The sequence below is a fragment of the Thamnophis elegans genome, chromosome 1 (genome assembly GCF_009769535.1).
Source record: "Thamnophis elegans isolate rThaEle1 chromosome 1, rThaEle1.pri, whole genome shotgun sequence".
NCBI classification, from domain to species: domain Eukaryota; kingdom Metazoa; phylum Chordata; class Lepidosauria; order Squamata; family Colubridae; genus Thamnophis; species Thamnophis elegans.
Genome location: NC_045541.1, coordinates 170927276 through 170945115, shown reverse-complemented (window position 1 = coordinate 170945115; position 17840 = coordinate 170927276). Strand labels below are relative to the sequence as shown.

General features: G+C 38.1%; 1 protein-coding gene across 5 annotated transcripts in view; it reads right to left on the bottom strand.

Moving 5' to 3' along the window:
• The window catches only part of DOT1L (DOT1 like histone lysine methyltransferase), a 94744-nt gene that overhangs the window by 63410 nt on the left and 13494 nt on the right, over positions 1-17840 (bottom strand). For 3 of the 5 annotated variants that reach the window (XM_032210293.1, XM_032210447.1, XM_032210623.1), the window contains exons 2-5: positions 15316-15359; positions 9663-9737; positions 4313-4376; positions 566-794 (exon numbers count right to left, since the gene is read on the bottom strand). In XM_032210293.1, the coding sequence (XP_032066184.1) occupies positions 566-794; positions 4313-4376; positions 9663-9737; positions 15316-15359 (412 nt within the window). Of the gene's footprint in view, positions 1-565; positions 795-2878; positions 2931-4312; positions 4377-9662; positions 9738-15315; positions 15360-17840 lie in introns of those variants that run through there. The other 2 variants (XM_032210375.1, XM_032210534.1) reach the window with 2 other exon arrangements.

Genomic DNA, 17840 nt, shown 5'->3' with positions numbered 1-17840 from the left:
GCACTTTCTGGAAGCAGAGGAGCCCACAGGGGGAACATAGTATTGGAGCCACCTAGCGATTTAAAGAGAAGTACTAGTTGTTAAGGCAAAAATAAATTCACAGGGCTAAAACTACACATGCTGGAGACATAATATCACAACCGCTGGCTGGCCAGAGCTTGATGTCACATGTTATTATTTTTATTTCCACCCCCACCCCCACACTCTCTAGTTACTGCCCTCATTTTGTGGTTCTCAGCGGCCTAGTTGGACACTGATGATGTCAACTGCCACAATTATGATCTATTTCCATCATGTCAAAATGGGAAAAACCACTATGGTTTCCAATTCCAGGCACCAAGCTTTGCATTACAGTAAATTATATTTCCAACTTGGTACTGCCTATTAGAAGCCAGGGCTGCAGCTCACCAAGACATGAAAAAAGTCAATGCCAAAGAACATCATTTGCCAGTAAAACAAAACAGGAATTTCCAGCTACAGATTAGTTATTCAGAAAACATGTAACAATTCTGCTTGAACTATTTTGAGTCGAGTCAGGAGAGAGAACTGGATAGTGAGCACTCACCACTGCCTAAGTCTACAAAGAGGTCATCTTCAGTCATTTTTATTTCATCTATCATCTGGGCCACTAAGTCAAAAGAAGTCTCTCCATACACTTCTGGGGAAAAGGGTTCATAGTTGTTGAGTTTTTCTGGGTCCGTCACTGAGTGGTTATATACTTGCTGTAAGATATGGCGCAGAAGCCCATTGGAAGGGCGGGTATTCAGTTTCATGGGCTGGGTGGTTCCTTTCCACTGAAAATGAAACAAGAAACTCAATTATCTTGATCACAATTTATTTCTTATAGAAAAAACACCTTTTAAAGCACAAAACTCCCCTCAATGCTTGTTCATAACATCAACAGCACCAAGAACATTATTCGAGTAAGAAGAAATAGGCTGGAAAAGTTAAAGTGACTAAGTAAATCCTTCACTCTGCGACAAATAGCTGCCATGTTACTACCATGTTTCCCCAAAAATAAGAACAGGGTCTTATTTTCATATCTATATATCTATATCTATGCTGGTCTTGTTGTATTCGGGTCTTTTCCCATGTAAGATTGAGATTGTCTTGGCAACGTTTCAGCGAGGTCTCGCTCGCCATCTTTAGGCTGGGTTTTGGGCTTAAAGTGTGATCGGAGCTGCTGTCTTTCTAAAAATCTTGGTGGGGGTGTGTGGAGTGCTGGCTTTGTTTCAGTAAGTGGAATGATTGGTTGTGATCCCCACCCATCACCCAGGCTGTTACAACACGAAACAACAATAGACACACAGCCAGCACCAATCAGCCAATCATGATACAACCACACAACCAACCATTCCACTTAATGAAACAAAGCCAGCACTCCACACCCACCCACCAAGATTTATAGAAAGACGACAGCTCCGATCACACTTTAAGCCCAAAACCCGGCCTAAAGATGGAGAGTGAGACCTCACTGAAACGTTGTCAAGACAGTGTGTGTGTGTGTGTGTGTGTGTGTGTGTTTTCGTAGATTTTCATGGGTGTAGGTATGCTGGTCTTGTTGTATTCGGGTCTTTTCCTGTGTAAGATTGAGATTGTCTTGGCAACATTTTGGTGAGGTCCCACTCGCCATCTTCAGGCTGGTGTTTTTGGCTAAAACACCAGCCTGAGGATGATGAGTGAGACCTCGCCGAAACGTTGCCAAGACAATCTCAATCTTACACAGGAAAAGACCCAGAAAGTGCCACACAATCACATTATATACAAATAATCTCATGCAGTAATCTCATCACCTTATTTTTGGGGAGGTCTTATTATTACTGAGGGGAAGGAGGCGGTGAACCAGGTCGCCTCATGGCTGCTGCTGTGTTGCATGTTGCTGGGCTTGCCGCTCTTTTTGCGGCAGCCAGTAGCATGACAGAAGGAGCACAATGGCTAGGGTTGTGGGAGCGGCCATTAGGTATGGTGTGGGGTGCATGGGGCATATTCCCCGCTCCCTTTATCCCCCTCCAGCCTCACCTCCTCATCTGGTGTTTTTTGTGTAGCAAGCAACAATAGGAAATGGCAGGGACTGGCATGCATTTAAATATTTTTGGGGAGGACTTATTTTCGGAGGAGGGCCTATTTTATTGAATGCGCTCAAAAGCCCGATTGGGCTTATTATCTGGGGAGGTCTTATTTTCAGGGAAACAGGGGAGACTTACCATGTAAACATTACATCCCAGTATAGTCAACTTACATCTAACCCGTTTTAATTAGAGCCGAGGTGGCGCAGTGGTTAGAGTGCAGTATTACAGCCACTTCAGCTGACTGCTAGCTGCAGTTCGGCGGTTCAAATCTCACCGGCTCAGGGTTGACTCAGCCTTCCATCCTTCCGAGGTGGGTAAAATGAGGACCCAGACTGTGGGGGCAATATGCTGACTCTGTAAACTGCTTAGAGAGGGCTGAAAACCCTATGAAGCGGTATATAAGTCTAACTGCTATTGCTATTGCTAATTAAGCATGTATGCTACCAAAATTCTTACGAAGTGTACTGTTGGTAGTAACGGACATCATATATAATCATGGTCTGTGCTTTCTAAACAATAAACAAGCTATGGTTTGCAGCTCTCCCCCACCCCCATTGCTCAGCATTCCTGAGCTGAGGAATATTCTATGTTGGCCAAAAAGTTGCTTTTGAAAATTATATAAACAAAGCCTAAAAGCCACAGGCTTTCGGTCGTTTGTGCCCCTAGCTACTGATGTTCAAAGACAGGCTTTCTCTAAAATAACCCTTCCCTACAATCATCATGGCTAATTGTCACGGATCAATCTTTCCTCCTCTAATGCAGCAGACATTATGCAGTAGACACTTATGTTAATGGCTACTATGTCTCACGTTTGTCTGGTGTTTAAAATCAGTTTGACAGGCCCAGCTTTTGTTCTAACTTTATCAAACTGTAGGCAAATCTATAAGGCAAAAGTCTTCTGGATTATCATTTTGCTCCTGGGGAGACCCAAGTTCAAATCCTCACACCACTTTGGCAGGTCACCAGTCATTCTGGTTCTCAATGTAAGTTGTTTTGCAATGTTCTTTAAGGCAAAATGGGGAAAGGGTGGGAGAAAAGAGATTAACCAAGTATTACGCCCCAAGGTCCTCTACACAAAAGGTAATATAAACATAAATTTATAAATAAATGTTGGATTTGTCTGTTTATTCACTTGTTTTACTTACTACAATGAATATTTTTAATTAATTAATATCAATATTTGATGTTATTATAGTCTATATCATTTTATTGTAATTTATGCAAAAGTGGTATACATATGCTGAAATTAAAAGTTAAGATATTCCAATATTAAAATATGGAATATTGCTTTGCTCTCCTATGTCATTATTCACTATGGCTCATCTAAGAGCTGTGGTGGCCCAGTGGTTAGAATGCAGTACTGCAGGGCTAACTCACTGCTCACTCCAAGAGTTCGATTCTCACCGACTCAAAGTTGACTCAGCCTTCCATCCTTCCAAGGTAGGTAAAATGAGGCCCCAAAACTTTTTGGAGGGCCAATATGCTGATTCTGTAAACCAGTTAGAGAGGGCTGTAAAGTACTGTGAAGTGGTATATAAGTCTAAATGCTATTGCTATAATTGAGCCTGGCAATTATTATTATAAATTGTGAGTTGTAAAGTGACTGAATCCAATTTTATGCCTTTTTGTTTTTTGTGGCAGTCATTAAACAAATTCAGTGGTCATTAAGCAAACACATTGTTCATTATAGGGCTTTTCTTCCCAGAAACTGGGAATGCTGGTTTCCAGAGAGAAAAAAGCATAATCACAGTCATAAATCACTCCAATCTATTATGTGATTGGAGAAGGTGAAAATCAAAACTATAGCTTTTTGAGGGGTCTGTCAAAACTTTAAACAGTCACATAGCAACCAATCATTTTAATTCAAAGGCTACCTGTGTGCATGGATGTTTATTTTCATATGTTTTTGAAAACAAAACAATCAAGAATACCAATGCTGAAAATAGTATGCTGGAATTGAGAAGGAGTCCAGCAAGATTACTTAAGTCTTATGGTGACAGATAGGTAAAGACTGAAATCTCCTTATTCACCCCTCAAATACCAAATTGGGGGATTGATTTGGCTGCTAGTTAGCTATTGATTGGTCCTAAATCAGACAATTACTGGTTAGTCAGCCACTTTTAAAATCTTATACCTATGTAATCTTAGACCTATAGAATCAGCAAAGTGATCTGTACTGCTTGATGACCTTGAAACCAACTGGCTAAACAAAATGCAAAAACAAAACAGAGAGGAACACATACCAACTGATGAATGCTGTCAATAGCTCGGTTGTATTTGTCACAAAGTCTTTGCATGCTTTCAAAGCTAAAATAATGAGACACAAAGACAAGAGTAAATTAGGCCAATACATATTCTCTCAATATTCTTACAATTGTCTGCCCAGCCACAAACATCCTATAGAAACTGTATTAATTATACTTTTGGACAACTCTCCAGAAAGTTTTTCTGAAGTATCTTCTAATGTATGTATGTATGTACATACAAGATGTCAGTAAATACATCTAATCTAGTCCCAGTAGCCACAAGTAAATCAACTGGAATATTTGTCTGGAAAAAAATTTGTGGTAAAAATACTCTTGTGACATAGTCCTATACATTCAGAAATTAATTCTGAGTTCACACAGACTCAATCATACATAAGAGGATAGGAACTTGAGCGCTGCAAATAAAATAAAATTTTCATTTGAAACCTATGTTTTATTGAAACATTTAAAACAATTAAGAAAGCACAATTCACTAACTTCTACATTGTTTAACATGTCGGCGTTATAATGTATGGACCCGGGTGCACCCTTATTGGTGGTTAATAATTCCGATTTTTCAGAAGCAGCATTTCAAAATAATTCGGTGCTGAAGTTCTCCTAGGGACAATTGATTGTCTGACTAAATGATACTCGTTTTCCAACCTGGTGCCCTCCGATGCCTACGCTAGCTGAATAGTCTGCAAATTATAATCCCAGGAACACCCAGAGGGCACCAGATTAGAAAATGCTGCTGTAGGCATACAAGATTCATCATATGAGCTGGTTGGACTAATGTTTTTTTTTCCCCCTAAACCAGGCAACCTAACTGAGGATGAAAGAATTAAAGAATCATCTCAGGTCATGAGGATCGAGGGGGAGGAAAGAAGGGAGGGACATGGCAGTCACATGTCCACTGCATAATCAGATTTCAAGCTTCAGTGCAGAGAGCTGTGCAGCTACACCGAAACAACAGGAGAGCATATTGGAGCATGTCAGCAATAAACCTGCCTTTGTAACTGAACAGCCACCAATGTTGTTACCTAATCCCAAGGGGCGTGTGGTCAATTTCCAATTTATCTCTTGTTGTGTTTGTATTTTCAAAAGGTATCCCAGGATACCTCAGTGGCATTCACAGTAGCACACTCCCTCTATTTGGAAAAAGCCCAATGGTGTATCTAACTCATGCAATGAGAATGCAGAAGTACCTTTTTTTCCCTAGAGAAATATGCCTACAGTTCCCATAAACATTAGAATCCATATGTTTGGAACGGGCACATGAGCAGCTGGAAAATCTCTTTGCCCCTGAAGCTGCTAACTACTTCTGTAGTTGCTACTTGCAGTTACTTGTGCAAATCTGTCCTTCAGTGTGATGTGCTCTTTGAAGTGTGAGAGATCAGGAACCAGAGAAGACAGCTTCAAATGCAAAAAGAGAGGCCATATTCTGAGGCACAGCCAGAAAAGATCACAGAATTTTAATAAAAGAACAAAGTATATCTGGTAAGCGTGCCTACCTACACATTAATTAACAGCCGTGTACCTTTCAAAGTGTAAGGTACAGAGGGAAAGCACAAAGGGGAGGGGGAATCCCAGATGAAAAATTTACCAGATTAATTGACTCACAATATTCACAAACAGTTAAACTGGTAATGAACAGCAATCTTGTTTGCCAAGAATATTCCTTGTGTTGTGCAATTATTGACAAACGGGATAGCATTTACTGATATCCTAAAGGCATAGTAACAGCCTCTAGGTATAATATTGAAGCATTAAGTACTGGAGATTTAATCCATGAAGAGAATTTGTCAAAGTTAAAATGTTTTGCTTATCTTGGGGGGGAAAAAGGCTCATGAATTAAAATGGAGTGACATCGACTGTAGTCTGAAACTATACTCCCATGTGTGCTGAAAAGGTTTATAGAGTCCTGCCAGTTAATATTTAACACAGGTCCTTGGTTAGGCTGAAAATGACATGCAGGATTTAGTATTTGTTTTGTCATTTTGCAAGGGAAGAATAGCATGCAAACAACTCCGTTTCTACATACAAACTAAAATAAAATAAACTACCTCTACCCCATTCTAGAATTTATTAAAGTCAATGCTCAAACTCTACACTTCTCCAATTTTTGCTTTCAAAAGTGAAGTTCAAATAATCAACAATCAGCATATGTGCAGAAAGTACCATGGTAAAAAAAAAGTATTTACTGACAAGTGACTACAATTTCAAATTTTATTTTCAGGTTCTCCTAATGCTGCAGGATCCTGCCTCTCCAGTGAAATCAGATGAAGAGGCTTCTTTGTATATTCCCTTTATATCTATTCCTCTTTTAATCAGAATAGAGGACAGAACCCTTCTGTCCCATGAAGTCTGTTTAACAGTTTCTTTATGTATCATATTGTTTCTTTGAAAGCTATTTGTTTCACAGCTGTTTAAAAGTTAATCTGATTAATAATGTTATCTGCTATTTGCTTTTCATTTGTGGTTATCGCATGTGTCCCTGTCCTTAGAACTGTTAGCAACTTAGGCTTTCTAGGAGATAAACGCAAAATATTCAAAAAATTACACAAATAATTAACTTGAAAACAATTAAAAGTTTCTAATGAATTAAGCCCAAGGAGTTATTTACCTACTAAAAAACACAAAGAAAGGGGATTAAAGTAACTTTCCTAAACCTGTTATCTTCCAGATTAGGCCACAATTTTAATTGTCCATAGCCATTATACTCAATAGGAAGGACACCCAATTAAGGAAGACACTATGAACTATCACAATTAACACAATTTGACTGCAAGTTCAGCCAAAGTTTAGGATGGCAAAAGAGATCTGGACAGAGAAGAACAAGACATCATTCAACTGGGAGAAACTTAATTACATTTAGAGAAAAATATCGCATGCACATATAAGATGGGGAGTTTGTTGTTTGAAGATTTGAGTATGGTCATTGTCCATGAACATGTATCAGCATGAACATGTGAGAGGCAGCTGCTACAAGGGCAATGTACAAGGGCTGCATTACAAGAAGAAATGTACCAAAGAAACAGGAAGTTGTTATTCCTCTCTACTGGGCACAAATGAAACCACAACTGGAATACTGTACATTTCCAATGATTTGGGGTTAGAGCAGGGGTGAAATTCAGCAGGTTCTGGAGAACTGGTAGTGGAATTTTTGAGTAGTTTGGAGAACCAACTAGTGCCAGAGTGGGGTGGGAATGGAGATTTTGTAGTATCCTTTCCCTGGAGTGGAGTGAGAATGGAGATTTTGCAGTATCCTTTCCCTGGAGTGGAGTGAGAATGGAGATTTTGCAGTATCTTTCACGCCCACCAAGCCACACCCACAGAACTGGTAGTAAAAAAAATTGAATTTCACCACTGGGTTAGAGATTTGGCAACAAAGATGATACAGAGACTTGAGGGCATGCCCTGTGAGGAGAGGTAGGAATGATCAATCTGAGGAAAAGAAGATTTTGGGCACACATAATAGCAAAGGTCAGGTACAGAAAGAGAAACTATGGGAAAGATGACCAAGAATTACTTTTCATGGCCACAGAAACCATGTGCAGAAGATGTGAACATATAAGTTTTAGCTGTTGGATTTCATAAATAGAAGAAAACTCTTCTTAGTTGAGAACAGATGAAGATTGTCAAATCATGTGGTAAAGTTGTCTGAAGGTTGAATCATAGCAATTGGACTTATTTTTTACTCAACTACCAGACATCTTCTTAGTCATGCAATACTTCCAATAAGCATTTAAAGAGAAGCTGTGCCACCATCTCTCAATGATGATGGAAGCGGTTTCCCTGAACGCTGCAGAGGGATGACGATCCTTAGTCCCCCTTCCAACTCTACAATCCTATGGTTTTATTATTCTAAATATAAGAAACTTAAAGTTTATTAACCGTAGCATTGCCTAAAAGATGCAGTTAGGATTCCTTGACAGGAATGGCAGAATAATTGATCATCTAAAGCTCCCTAGCATTATTTTGGCAGGTCAGCTGGGAACCCTTTGGACTGCTGCTCCAGATTAACTCACAGCAGAATAACATTTTTTAAGAGTTCGAAGTCATCTTTAAGCTGCATTGTATCTCCCAACAGGGATATACATAAATAAAATAAAGCTGCCGTGGTTTATTTTGGTAACATCTGCTTCCAATTTACTTTGAAGTGGAAAAGGAACAACCTCTAACAATGAAACCAGGATTCCCTCAAAGGCCTTCATTAATGCCAATTTTGGTTACGTGCCTTAAGAGATAAAACACAAAGTGGCAGTCAGACTACTCATTTACTGCTTGGTGTTTTGCAGCAAAAGAAAAAAAAAAAGGGGGGGGGGAGAAGATTTCATGCAGTGGTTATTATTTATTAAAGTATTTTTTTTTACCTTTTAGCAAATATGCTCAAAAATGCTGACGATGTAAAGAAAAACAAAAAGGCAATAAAATACATTCTCAAAAGAAATTATGTTTTTGGATCCAGAAAAAATAATTCATCAATACCAAAATCTACAACTCAGCAGTTGAAACATCCTGCCAATGGGAGCTAAGAAGGGCTTGTTATGCAGGAGGTTGCAAAGCACAACTGCAGCCAAAGAAGACTTTTGCGTGGGTCCAAACAATCATTCATATTTTGTGGGATGGAATAAAGATGAAAACCTTTGCCAACAATTGATGTTTATACTTGTTCCTAAGGATTTTTTAAGTTCCTTGTTGCTTGCTCCACATGCAGTTTAGTTCAGTGACTGTTCAAACTTAAAAAGGTCCCTGAACAAGTGATAGTTGCAATCAATCTTCAGAATTCTGGCCATAAAAGTGTCCCCACAATCACATGAACACAATTTCCAATGTTCCCTGCCAGCTTCCCACAAGCAAAGTCAATGGGGAAATCTGCAGGAAGTTGGAAGTTGTGATGCGCGAGGTCCTTAGTTACTGATGCAGGCAGCCCTTGCTTAATGATGGCAATCAGGACTGCCAGAGTTGCTGTTGCTAAGCAGCACTTCATGTTACATCACACTTTACAACTCTATCACTTAGTGACAACAATTCTGGTCCCAATTGCCACGGTTAACCAAGGATTACCTGTATTATGTAAACAGCTGCTGTATTCAGCTCTTAAATACAGGTATAACAGACTATAACAGAAATATAAAATATAACAGAAATATTCAAAAGCACTATTTATATTTTTAAAAACTATTTGTACAGCATCTGACATTAATTCCATACCAGGTACCAATTATTCAGATGCCTTTTGTAACTGCAATGCCTAATTCACAAGCCTATTTTAATTGCTGCATTTAGTCCGGCTATATAATAAGTTATCCCTACTGAAGAATTAAATAGATTATCATTTTCTCACCTTTTAGTATCATAGTCAATTAAAACATAGTTTTCCATAGCAAGCTTGAGGTCTGGAATTTCTTCACAGACCCACCTGAAAAACAAAAACAAAGAAGATCAATTAATCTTTCAAGCAACTCTCCTAAATTCCTATCTGCTTTTTTTTAAAATATTACTACCAGTCCAAATATATTTACTATTCATCATTTGCAGTTCCCTGGCGGTCTGAGAAAAAGAAAAAAAACATTTATTCAACTGGAGCAAAGAAATATTCTTCTCAGGTATTCAGCATAATGGCTATTTTCAAGTCTCCAAGAAATAAATTTAAGGTAATTAAAACTTTTTTTAATTGGGTTTTTTTTAAAATGAAATTTGTTTGCTGCCCATTTTTCTATCAAGCAACTCTGGGCAGCTTACAACACCATAATTAATAGAATAAAATAATTACTGAAACATTACATCATCACTCATCAAAAGTTAAAAACAGATCAAAAGAACCAGTGCATAGATGAGGTGGAGGTGGGATCTTCTACTAATCTATTTTATGCTTATTATTTCAGGAACCCTCCTTAACAACATCCATGAAGAATAATGTAAGCAACCTGCAATATTAAGTGCTCAGTTTTTCTCACTTCTTTCAAAGAAGAATGTTGCAATACAATGTAAGTCCACTAAGACCAACATTGTCTAATCCGACAGTACTAAATGGCATTTTCATCACCACCGAAAGCCTTGGAATTGGAGATGCCAGGGATTACCATTTTGGACTGACTTCGTCATTCAGAGCAAATGTTAACTATTGATGTATGGCTCCTCCCTTCTGATGCTTACAACATTTTATGTTTTTTTGCAATGCTGCAATAAAACGGCAATGCTAAATACAGGTAGTCCTTGACTTACAACAGTTCATTTAGTGACCATTCAAAATTACAACAATAGCAATAGCAATATTTGCTATATTTGCTTGAAAATATTGCTAAAATTACAACAGCACTGAAAAATGTGACTTATGGCTGTTTTTCAGAGTTACAACCTTTGCGGCATTCCCATGATCATGTGATCAAAATTCAGATGCCTGGTAATTGGTTCGATACTTATGATCATTCCTGTATAGCAAGGTTATGTGATCACCTTTTGTGACCTTCTCACAAACAAAGCCAATGGGGAAGGCAGGTTCATTTAACAACTGGGTTACTAACCTATCAACTTAACAACACAATTTGGGGGGCCAATGGTAGTCGTAAAGTTGAGGACTGCCTGTACTATAAAGGCTGAAGAACTGGGGCAATAGAAACTAAAATGATAGTTATTCACTGGGAGAACTCTAAATTGAAAGGGAGAAAATGTTCACTTATCGCCATCAGCAAAGACAGATGTTTATCCTGGCAAGCAATAACTTATCGCAGGAAAAAAAAAACCTGCAATTGCATATAAGCACTTTATCCTTGCTCCCCAACAGCTAGTCCTTAAAAAAAAACACCAAGATAAACAGCTCATATAGGTGGACCCTCTAACATCAATGGAAGCTTTATTAAAGATCAATATGAGTTGTATTCTACTGATGCAGAGTCTGGAAAGCGGTGGCTTTTTTCAGCCTGGAGATACCAGGCTAACACATTGGAAAGAAGTGATATCAAAATAAGATAGAGTGAGATAAGAGGCAAACACATAAATTACTATTCCTTTTCTGGAGAGACCATTGTGACTGGCTTTGAGCACAGTAAGCTACCAATCCTGGTTTATTAGCTAAGCCATGATTTGTGATATTTCTTGAAGTACATAGAGAATTTTCCAAAAAGGGAAACTAATATTTCTATCATATCTCCCTTCTTTGACCCATATCATACATAGTTATTATTTATTTTATCTATTTGTATCCTACATTTAGGTAAAAATAAAGGTAAAGGTTCCCCTCGCACATATGTGCTAGTCATTCCCGACTCTAGGGGACGATGCTCATCTCTGTTTCAAAGCCAAACTAGTGCTGTCCCAAGACATCTCCATGGTCATGTGGCCGGCATGACGAAACGCCAAAGGCGCTCAAAACGTTGTTACCTTCTCACCAAAGGTGGTCTCTATTTTTCTACTTGCATTTTTACATGCTTTCAAACTGCTAGAAGAAGCTGGGACCAGTAACGGGCGCTCATTCCGTTACGCGGCCCTAGGGATTCGAACCGCCAAACTTTCTGATTGACAAGCTCAGCGTCTTAGCCTCTGAGCCACCACGTCCCTTATCTCACATTTATAATCCCACAAATAATTCAAGGCAGAGAACATGCCTAATACGCCTTCCTCCTCCTATTTTCCCCATAACAACAAACCTGAGAGGTGGTTTGGGCTGAGAGAAAGGGACTGGCTCTCAAAGTCCCTCCCCCCCCCAAAAAAACCCTGGCATTCATGGATAAGTTTGGACTAGAACTCATGATCTCCTGCTTTCTAGTTTGGAGCCTTAACCACTAAACCAAACTGGCTCATGGAAGACTTAGGCAAGGAACTCTTAGATGTACCTATGTTTATGCTTTCTTCCTAGTAGAAAGTCCATATCCTTTCTATCTTGATAAGCCTGAACCTCAAAAATTGATAATATTTTAAATAGCTAGATTGTGTCAGACAGAGGGGCTGTTATTGGGCAAGGTAATTTGCAGCTTATTCTTCACTTGAGGGTTCCATAAAAGTTTGTTATCTTCTGTGTTACATCAACACAATAGGAATGAGGCAATGCTGCTTTGCCCAAGAAACTTAAAACCACATCCCACTGAGCCAAAGAAAGGAGTTATCTGAAGGCTTAGATTTAGTGGTTTTTCTACAAGATAGCCATTTGTTATTCATAACAGAGTCAATGAGGTCTTTGAGAGAATGCTACTTAATGCAATAGAGTTACTTCAAGGGGCATAGATAGGAGGAGGTTTCTGGTAGAATCCAGATAAGATTATTTGAGCAGCTATTTAGGACAATGACTGCACTACTAAAATCAAACTATTGGACTAAAGGTGAAATAATTCCCATACATGAAGGACTGAATCTTTTCTGGCACAATTAATTTTCAAAGCAACATGCTACACTACTATCTTTCATGGTTTCCTCTTTTTGAAACAAAATCTCAGTCTTGTTTTCACTGGCTAGTAGAGAAAGTCCTGCTATCAATAGTAATGTGCCTGCCAAAGGACTGTGTATGGATAGGTACGTGTGCTGTGCATGTACAGGCAGGCACACATATGTGCATTAATGCTGATGAGAATTTGTCGCCCCAAAGACCAGATATGTTAATATTTACTGAAAATGTCTAGCATACAGGAATTCATATAAATAAGCATCAAAGATCATTTGTGAATACAGAAATACATCAAATATGTTCTTAGCCCTTTAAACTGTATCTATATATTTAATACAAAACAAGTAATTTTTTTCAACTTTTATTTATCCCTATTTCTCCAAGAGTAAAACTTAAGGTCTTTAAAAATGATGCAGTAGTTCATTGCACACTTTTTCTCTTTTCTGAACAAAAATAGAATGTCCATAGTTTTAAGGTTGCTATTGTGTTTTGCTCAAATTATAAGCACCATTAAAAGAAATGTAGACTGTAACTTATTCTGTAAATTTCATAAGTATGTCAATGAGGCATTAATTTTAAGTTACATTTATATGTTTTAAATGTATTAAGTTCATACCTAATTATTTCAATGTGCTCTCAAAACTTTTTTTCCTCTATTTTCTGAATGTCCTTTTAGAGAAATTTCATTTTTCTAAACCTAATTCTGAGAAAATAATCAACTGTCTGCAAAAGTTACAAAGGGATCTGCTCTGATCCTATACATCTTGTTGTTTGTTGCAGTCACGTCCGACCCATCGCGACCCCATGGACAATGTTCCTCCAGCCCTTCCTGCCCTCTACCATCCTCTGTAGTCCATTTAAGCTCATAGTGACTGCTTCGGTGATTCCATCCAGCCACCTCATTCTCTGTCGTCCCCTTCTTCTTTTGCCCTCCATCTTTCCCAGCATTAGGCTCTTCTCCAGTGAGTCCTCCCTTCTCATTAGGTGGCCAAAGTATTTGAGTTTCCTCTTCAGGATTTGGCCTTCTAAAGAGCAGTCAGGGTTGATCTCCTCTAGTACTGACCGATTTGATTGCCTTGCAGTCCAAGGGACTTGCAAGAGTCTTCTCTAGCACCAGAGTTCAAGGCCTCCATTCTTTGGAGCTCTATACATCTAGAGTGTGATAATCTTTACAGTGAACGTATTTCAAGCTTTGTAGGTCTCACACATAACAGTAATAAATCTGTTGTTTGGAGGACAGGTTAAACCTGATTTTAATGCACGTTTTCAGTCAGAACACAGCACAGTTCAGTAACCTGCAGACTAGTTAGAAATATTGTCAGCATCCAGACCTACACAAACAGGAAAAACGAACAAAGATCCCATGCCTTCCTATGCCCTAGGATAAAAGGATAAACTGCAAGCAATGTATGCTAAGCTGGGTTACAGAGAATCTAGTCCATTGCCTACTATCCAATTCCCAAAGTAGATGCACAGCTATAATTACTGAGGGAAAAACCAAGGTGACACATTGCATCATCTTCCTCACTAGTAGCTGCAGTAACTGAGGTACATGAACACCTTTGAACCTGTGCACTGATATGCTGTTATTCTTGGCACTGGAAAGCACTGGAGAATTCCTGGTCCAATCCCTGACAAATCCAGTTATAAGAATCAGACTGCAGGTGATGTGAAAGACTATTGTTGGAAACTCTATGGCTGCAATTAAGAGGCTGCCTTATTTATCTGCTTGTTTGTTTGTAAAATGTACTGGCTGCCCACTATACCACAGGGTAGTTCTGAACGGCTTACAATCTTAAAAAAATAAAATTGACACAAAAACTAAAAGACATAAATATAATACTGTGAAGATTAAAATACTGTGCCCAATTAAAATATGGGGAGGGTGGGAGGAGGAGGGGGGAATTGGTTGCTAATCTATTAACCACTTCCACCGGGATAGTCCCCCTTATGGTAAGTCAATCTGTGACTAGATGCACGCAACATAAGAACATCAGAGGGTATATGACAACTTGCCACGGGACAACTCACCATGGCCAACTTGCTGTGGAACATGTTTTACACTAATATCAAAGAAATAGTGGAATACAATCATTAAAGAAAAGATGCCCAAGGAAGGAAAAAATGAAATGTGAATCAGAAAAATTAAAATATTTTTTAAATTGTTTTAAATAATTAAATTGAATTGTTGAATTGTCCTGCGGCAAGTGGTTCCATTCTGACATCAGAATGGGATTTGGTTTTGAATTAGGAGGTTGTGTGACTTGGTCAAATAGTTTGTTCACCATAATTTATGATTTGGTAACATGGGTGAATCCAGCCAACAAACCAGGGTTACAAAATAGTGGCTCACTGCACTATGTGTCCTGTGTATCTTATATTCGTTTGTTTCATTGTTTTAATGGAACCCAGAAATGGGTTATTTTAAGTCTGTCTGGAAAAGCATACCATATCATGGGAATTTGAGATTACACACCAAGTATAGAATCCTAACAAGAACCAAGCTTCCATTCTTCATCTCTTCCCTATCAGAAGACTCACTTGCTGTTTTGAGATGCAGCCCTGGAAAGAACACGTAAGGGAGAGAAAATTTGTAGTGCATATTTGCCTTAACACCTACCGAATTGTCTCAATGATTTCGTGAGCAGCATCATGGTGTTTGTCCTGAAACAACAGAAAAAAAAAACACAGAAAGAGGTGGCTTCAGGACATCTAGGAAGTGACATCATCTACGTTGGCTGTCAGTACAAGAGTCATTTGCTTTAATAAACATCGTTTGCAAATGCAGAGAAAGGAAACTTAACCTCCTTCATTAAAACATTTTATCAAGAATAACACAACACAAATTCTATGCTTCGTATTTCTCCCCAATATTTGTGTGAAAAGTATTCCTTTTGGGTCTTCTACTCAACACCAGATTAACCTACTGCAATCCTATCTCTGGGCACCACAGAATGATGAAAGCTATGTAAAATACTACCAGTTGCATTTGGTATCAGCAGAACAGAGGAGCTAGTTCCACTTCCAAAATGGAAGGAAGTCGATCCCTTCAAATCCATAGGCCAATTTTATTTCATTCCAGCTAGCTAAATTTTTTTTGGGAAAAAAAAGGAAATCCTTGGGCTGTCAGACTCTTAAACACAGCCACAATCACTCCAAGCACATGCAGAAATATAAGACTAGTTGTTCTTTTTCTTTCTTCTTTTCCCCTAATTACTTGCATTTTATTCTTTATACTATTTATGTTATTTGTATTTGTTGTTATGGATTGCACCAGTGGGCTAAAACCAATTTCATTGTATTTATTTTGTACAATGACTATAAAGGTTATCTATCATCTATCTATCTATCTATCTATCTATCTATCTATCTATCTATCTATCTATCTATCTATCTATCTATCTATCTATCTATCTATATCCTTTATAGTCATTGTACAAGATAAATACAACGAAATCTATATATATATAGAATAGTTTATCTTCAAATTTTGTATGCAACATGTCCAAAAATAAGTATTTCATATAGTAATATGCAAGAGTAGAAACCAATGCTTGCCATGATATCTGTATTGCAGTGGCTCCCAACTTTTTGGGCGCCAGGTTCCGTGAAGAGAGGTTTTTCCGCAAACCGGGGGAAGAGGGATGGCTTTGCGCACTGTCTATATGCCACGGATGCACAGATGGGGCTTTGCTCATATGTGCAGCCTCATTTCTGACATGCTGCAAACCAGTGCCAGTCCACATGCCTAGGGTTGGGGACCCCTGCTCTATAGAACATTCATTTTTAGAAGCAGCCAATCTCTGATTTCTAGATGCTAAGGAAAGACAGCAATTTATGTCCTTCTTGGGGCCTTTGGGGGCATCTGTTTAATTGTGGAAAGCAGAAATATAAATTAGTTAGATCCTTAGTAAAAATCAACAAGATTCTTCATGGCTTCTGGGGAAAGTAGGGTGAACTGAAGATGCGGAGCCAATGACTGCAGCAAAGACCAAGGAATTGGTGGGTAGATTGGCTCCTTGGAACCTATTCAGATAAACAGAGGGCAGGAGATATCCCATATATACTTCAAACAGCTACTCCTCATGAGGAGACCATAGGATAGCAATTTTCCCTGGATTGACTGCTGGTAGACAAAGGGATCTTCCTTCTTGCTTACAATCAAGATAGAGAGTTTTAAAGGATACTGAAGTTCACGGATCTCACTTTCTGCTTATTAATTGGTTCTAAGCTATTAGAGAACAACTAGTTTGAAAACACCTGGTGAATGTCCAGGAAACTTTAATCCTGAATTAAAATAATAATAATAAACATATATTTAAAGAGACTGAAATAAATAGCAAAAACCTAAATAAGATTTTAATCTTAGAAAGTTATAAATTGACTAAGGGGTACAGGTAAAATTAGAGTATTGAAGCTTTTTCATAAGATTTTGGATTAATTCTAAAGAACAAGCAGCTTCTCATGAAAAATAGATTCTGTTTCGTTTTTTACAAGACAAAACAAAGATAAGCAATTTCAGGATTTCAAAAATTGGATACTAAGGGAATTAACATTTTTAGGTATAAGCTTATAAAATGTTGTAAAACGTTTAAAAATTAAAATATTGAAGGAGACTTTGAAGAAGGGAATCGGAAAATAGCAATCACAATATCAACAATGTCAATAATAATATGTTTCTACATTATTGAAGAAATAACAGATGTAAAACAAATCAAAAGAGTGATTTGGGTAATTTTTTTCCTACTGGATTTACAAAAGAGGCATGTTAGAGCCTTGAAAAATTATATGTGATGCAACAAAGAAGAAATGAAGAGAAACTACAACAATATTTTAATAAACTATAGGTCAAGCCTTTTAGAAATAACAGAAAAGAATATAAAGTTGGTTTATTTGATCAAGATTAAAACAAGATGTTATAACTTCTGGCAACCCTTTATGGATTTTCTGCTAACACCAGGATTTGTTTATAGATAAGAAAAGGGATATGGAATGAAGAGATAAATGTTTGTCAATTTGGAGGAGGTGAAAAGTCACTAAATTTGTTTATACCGTACTTTTCGGACTATAAGACGCACTCCCCTCCCCCAAAAGAGGGTGGAAATGTTGGTGTGTCTTATACACGAATACAGCCATTTTTGGTAT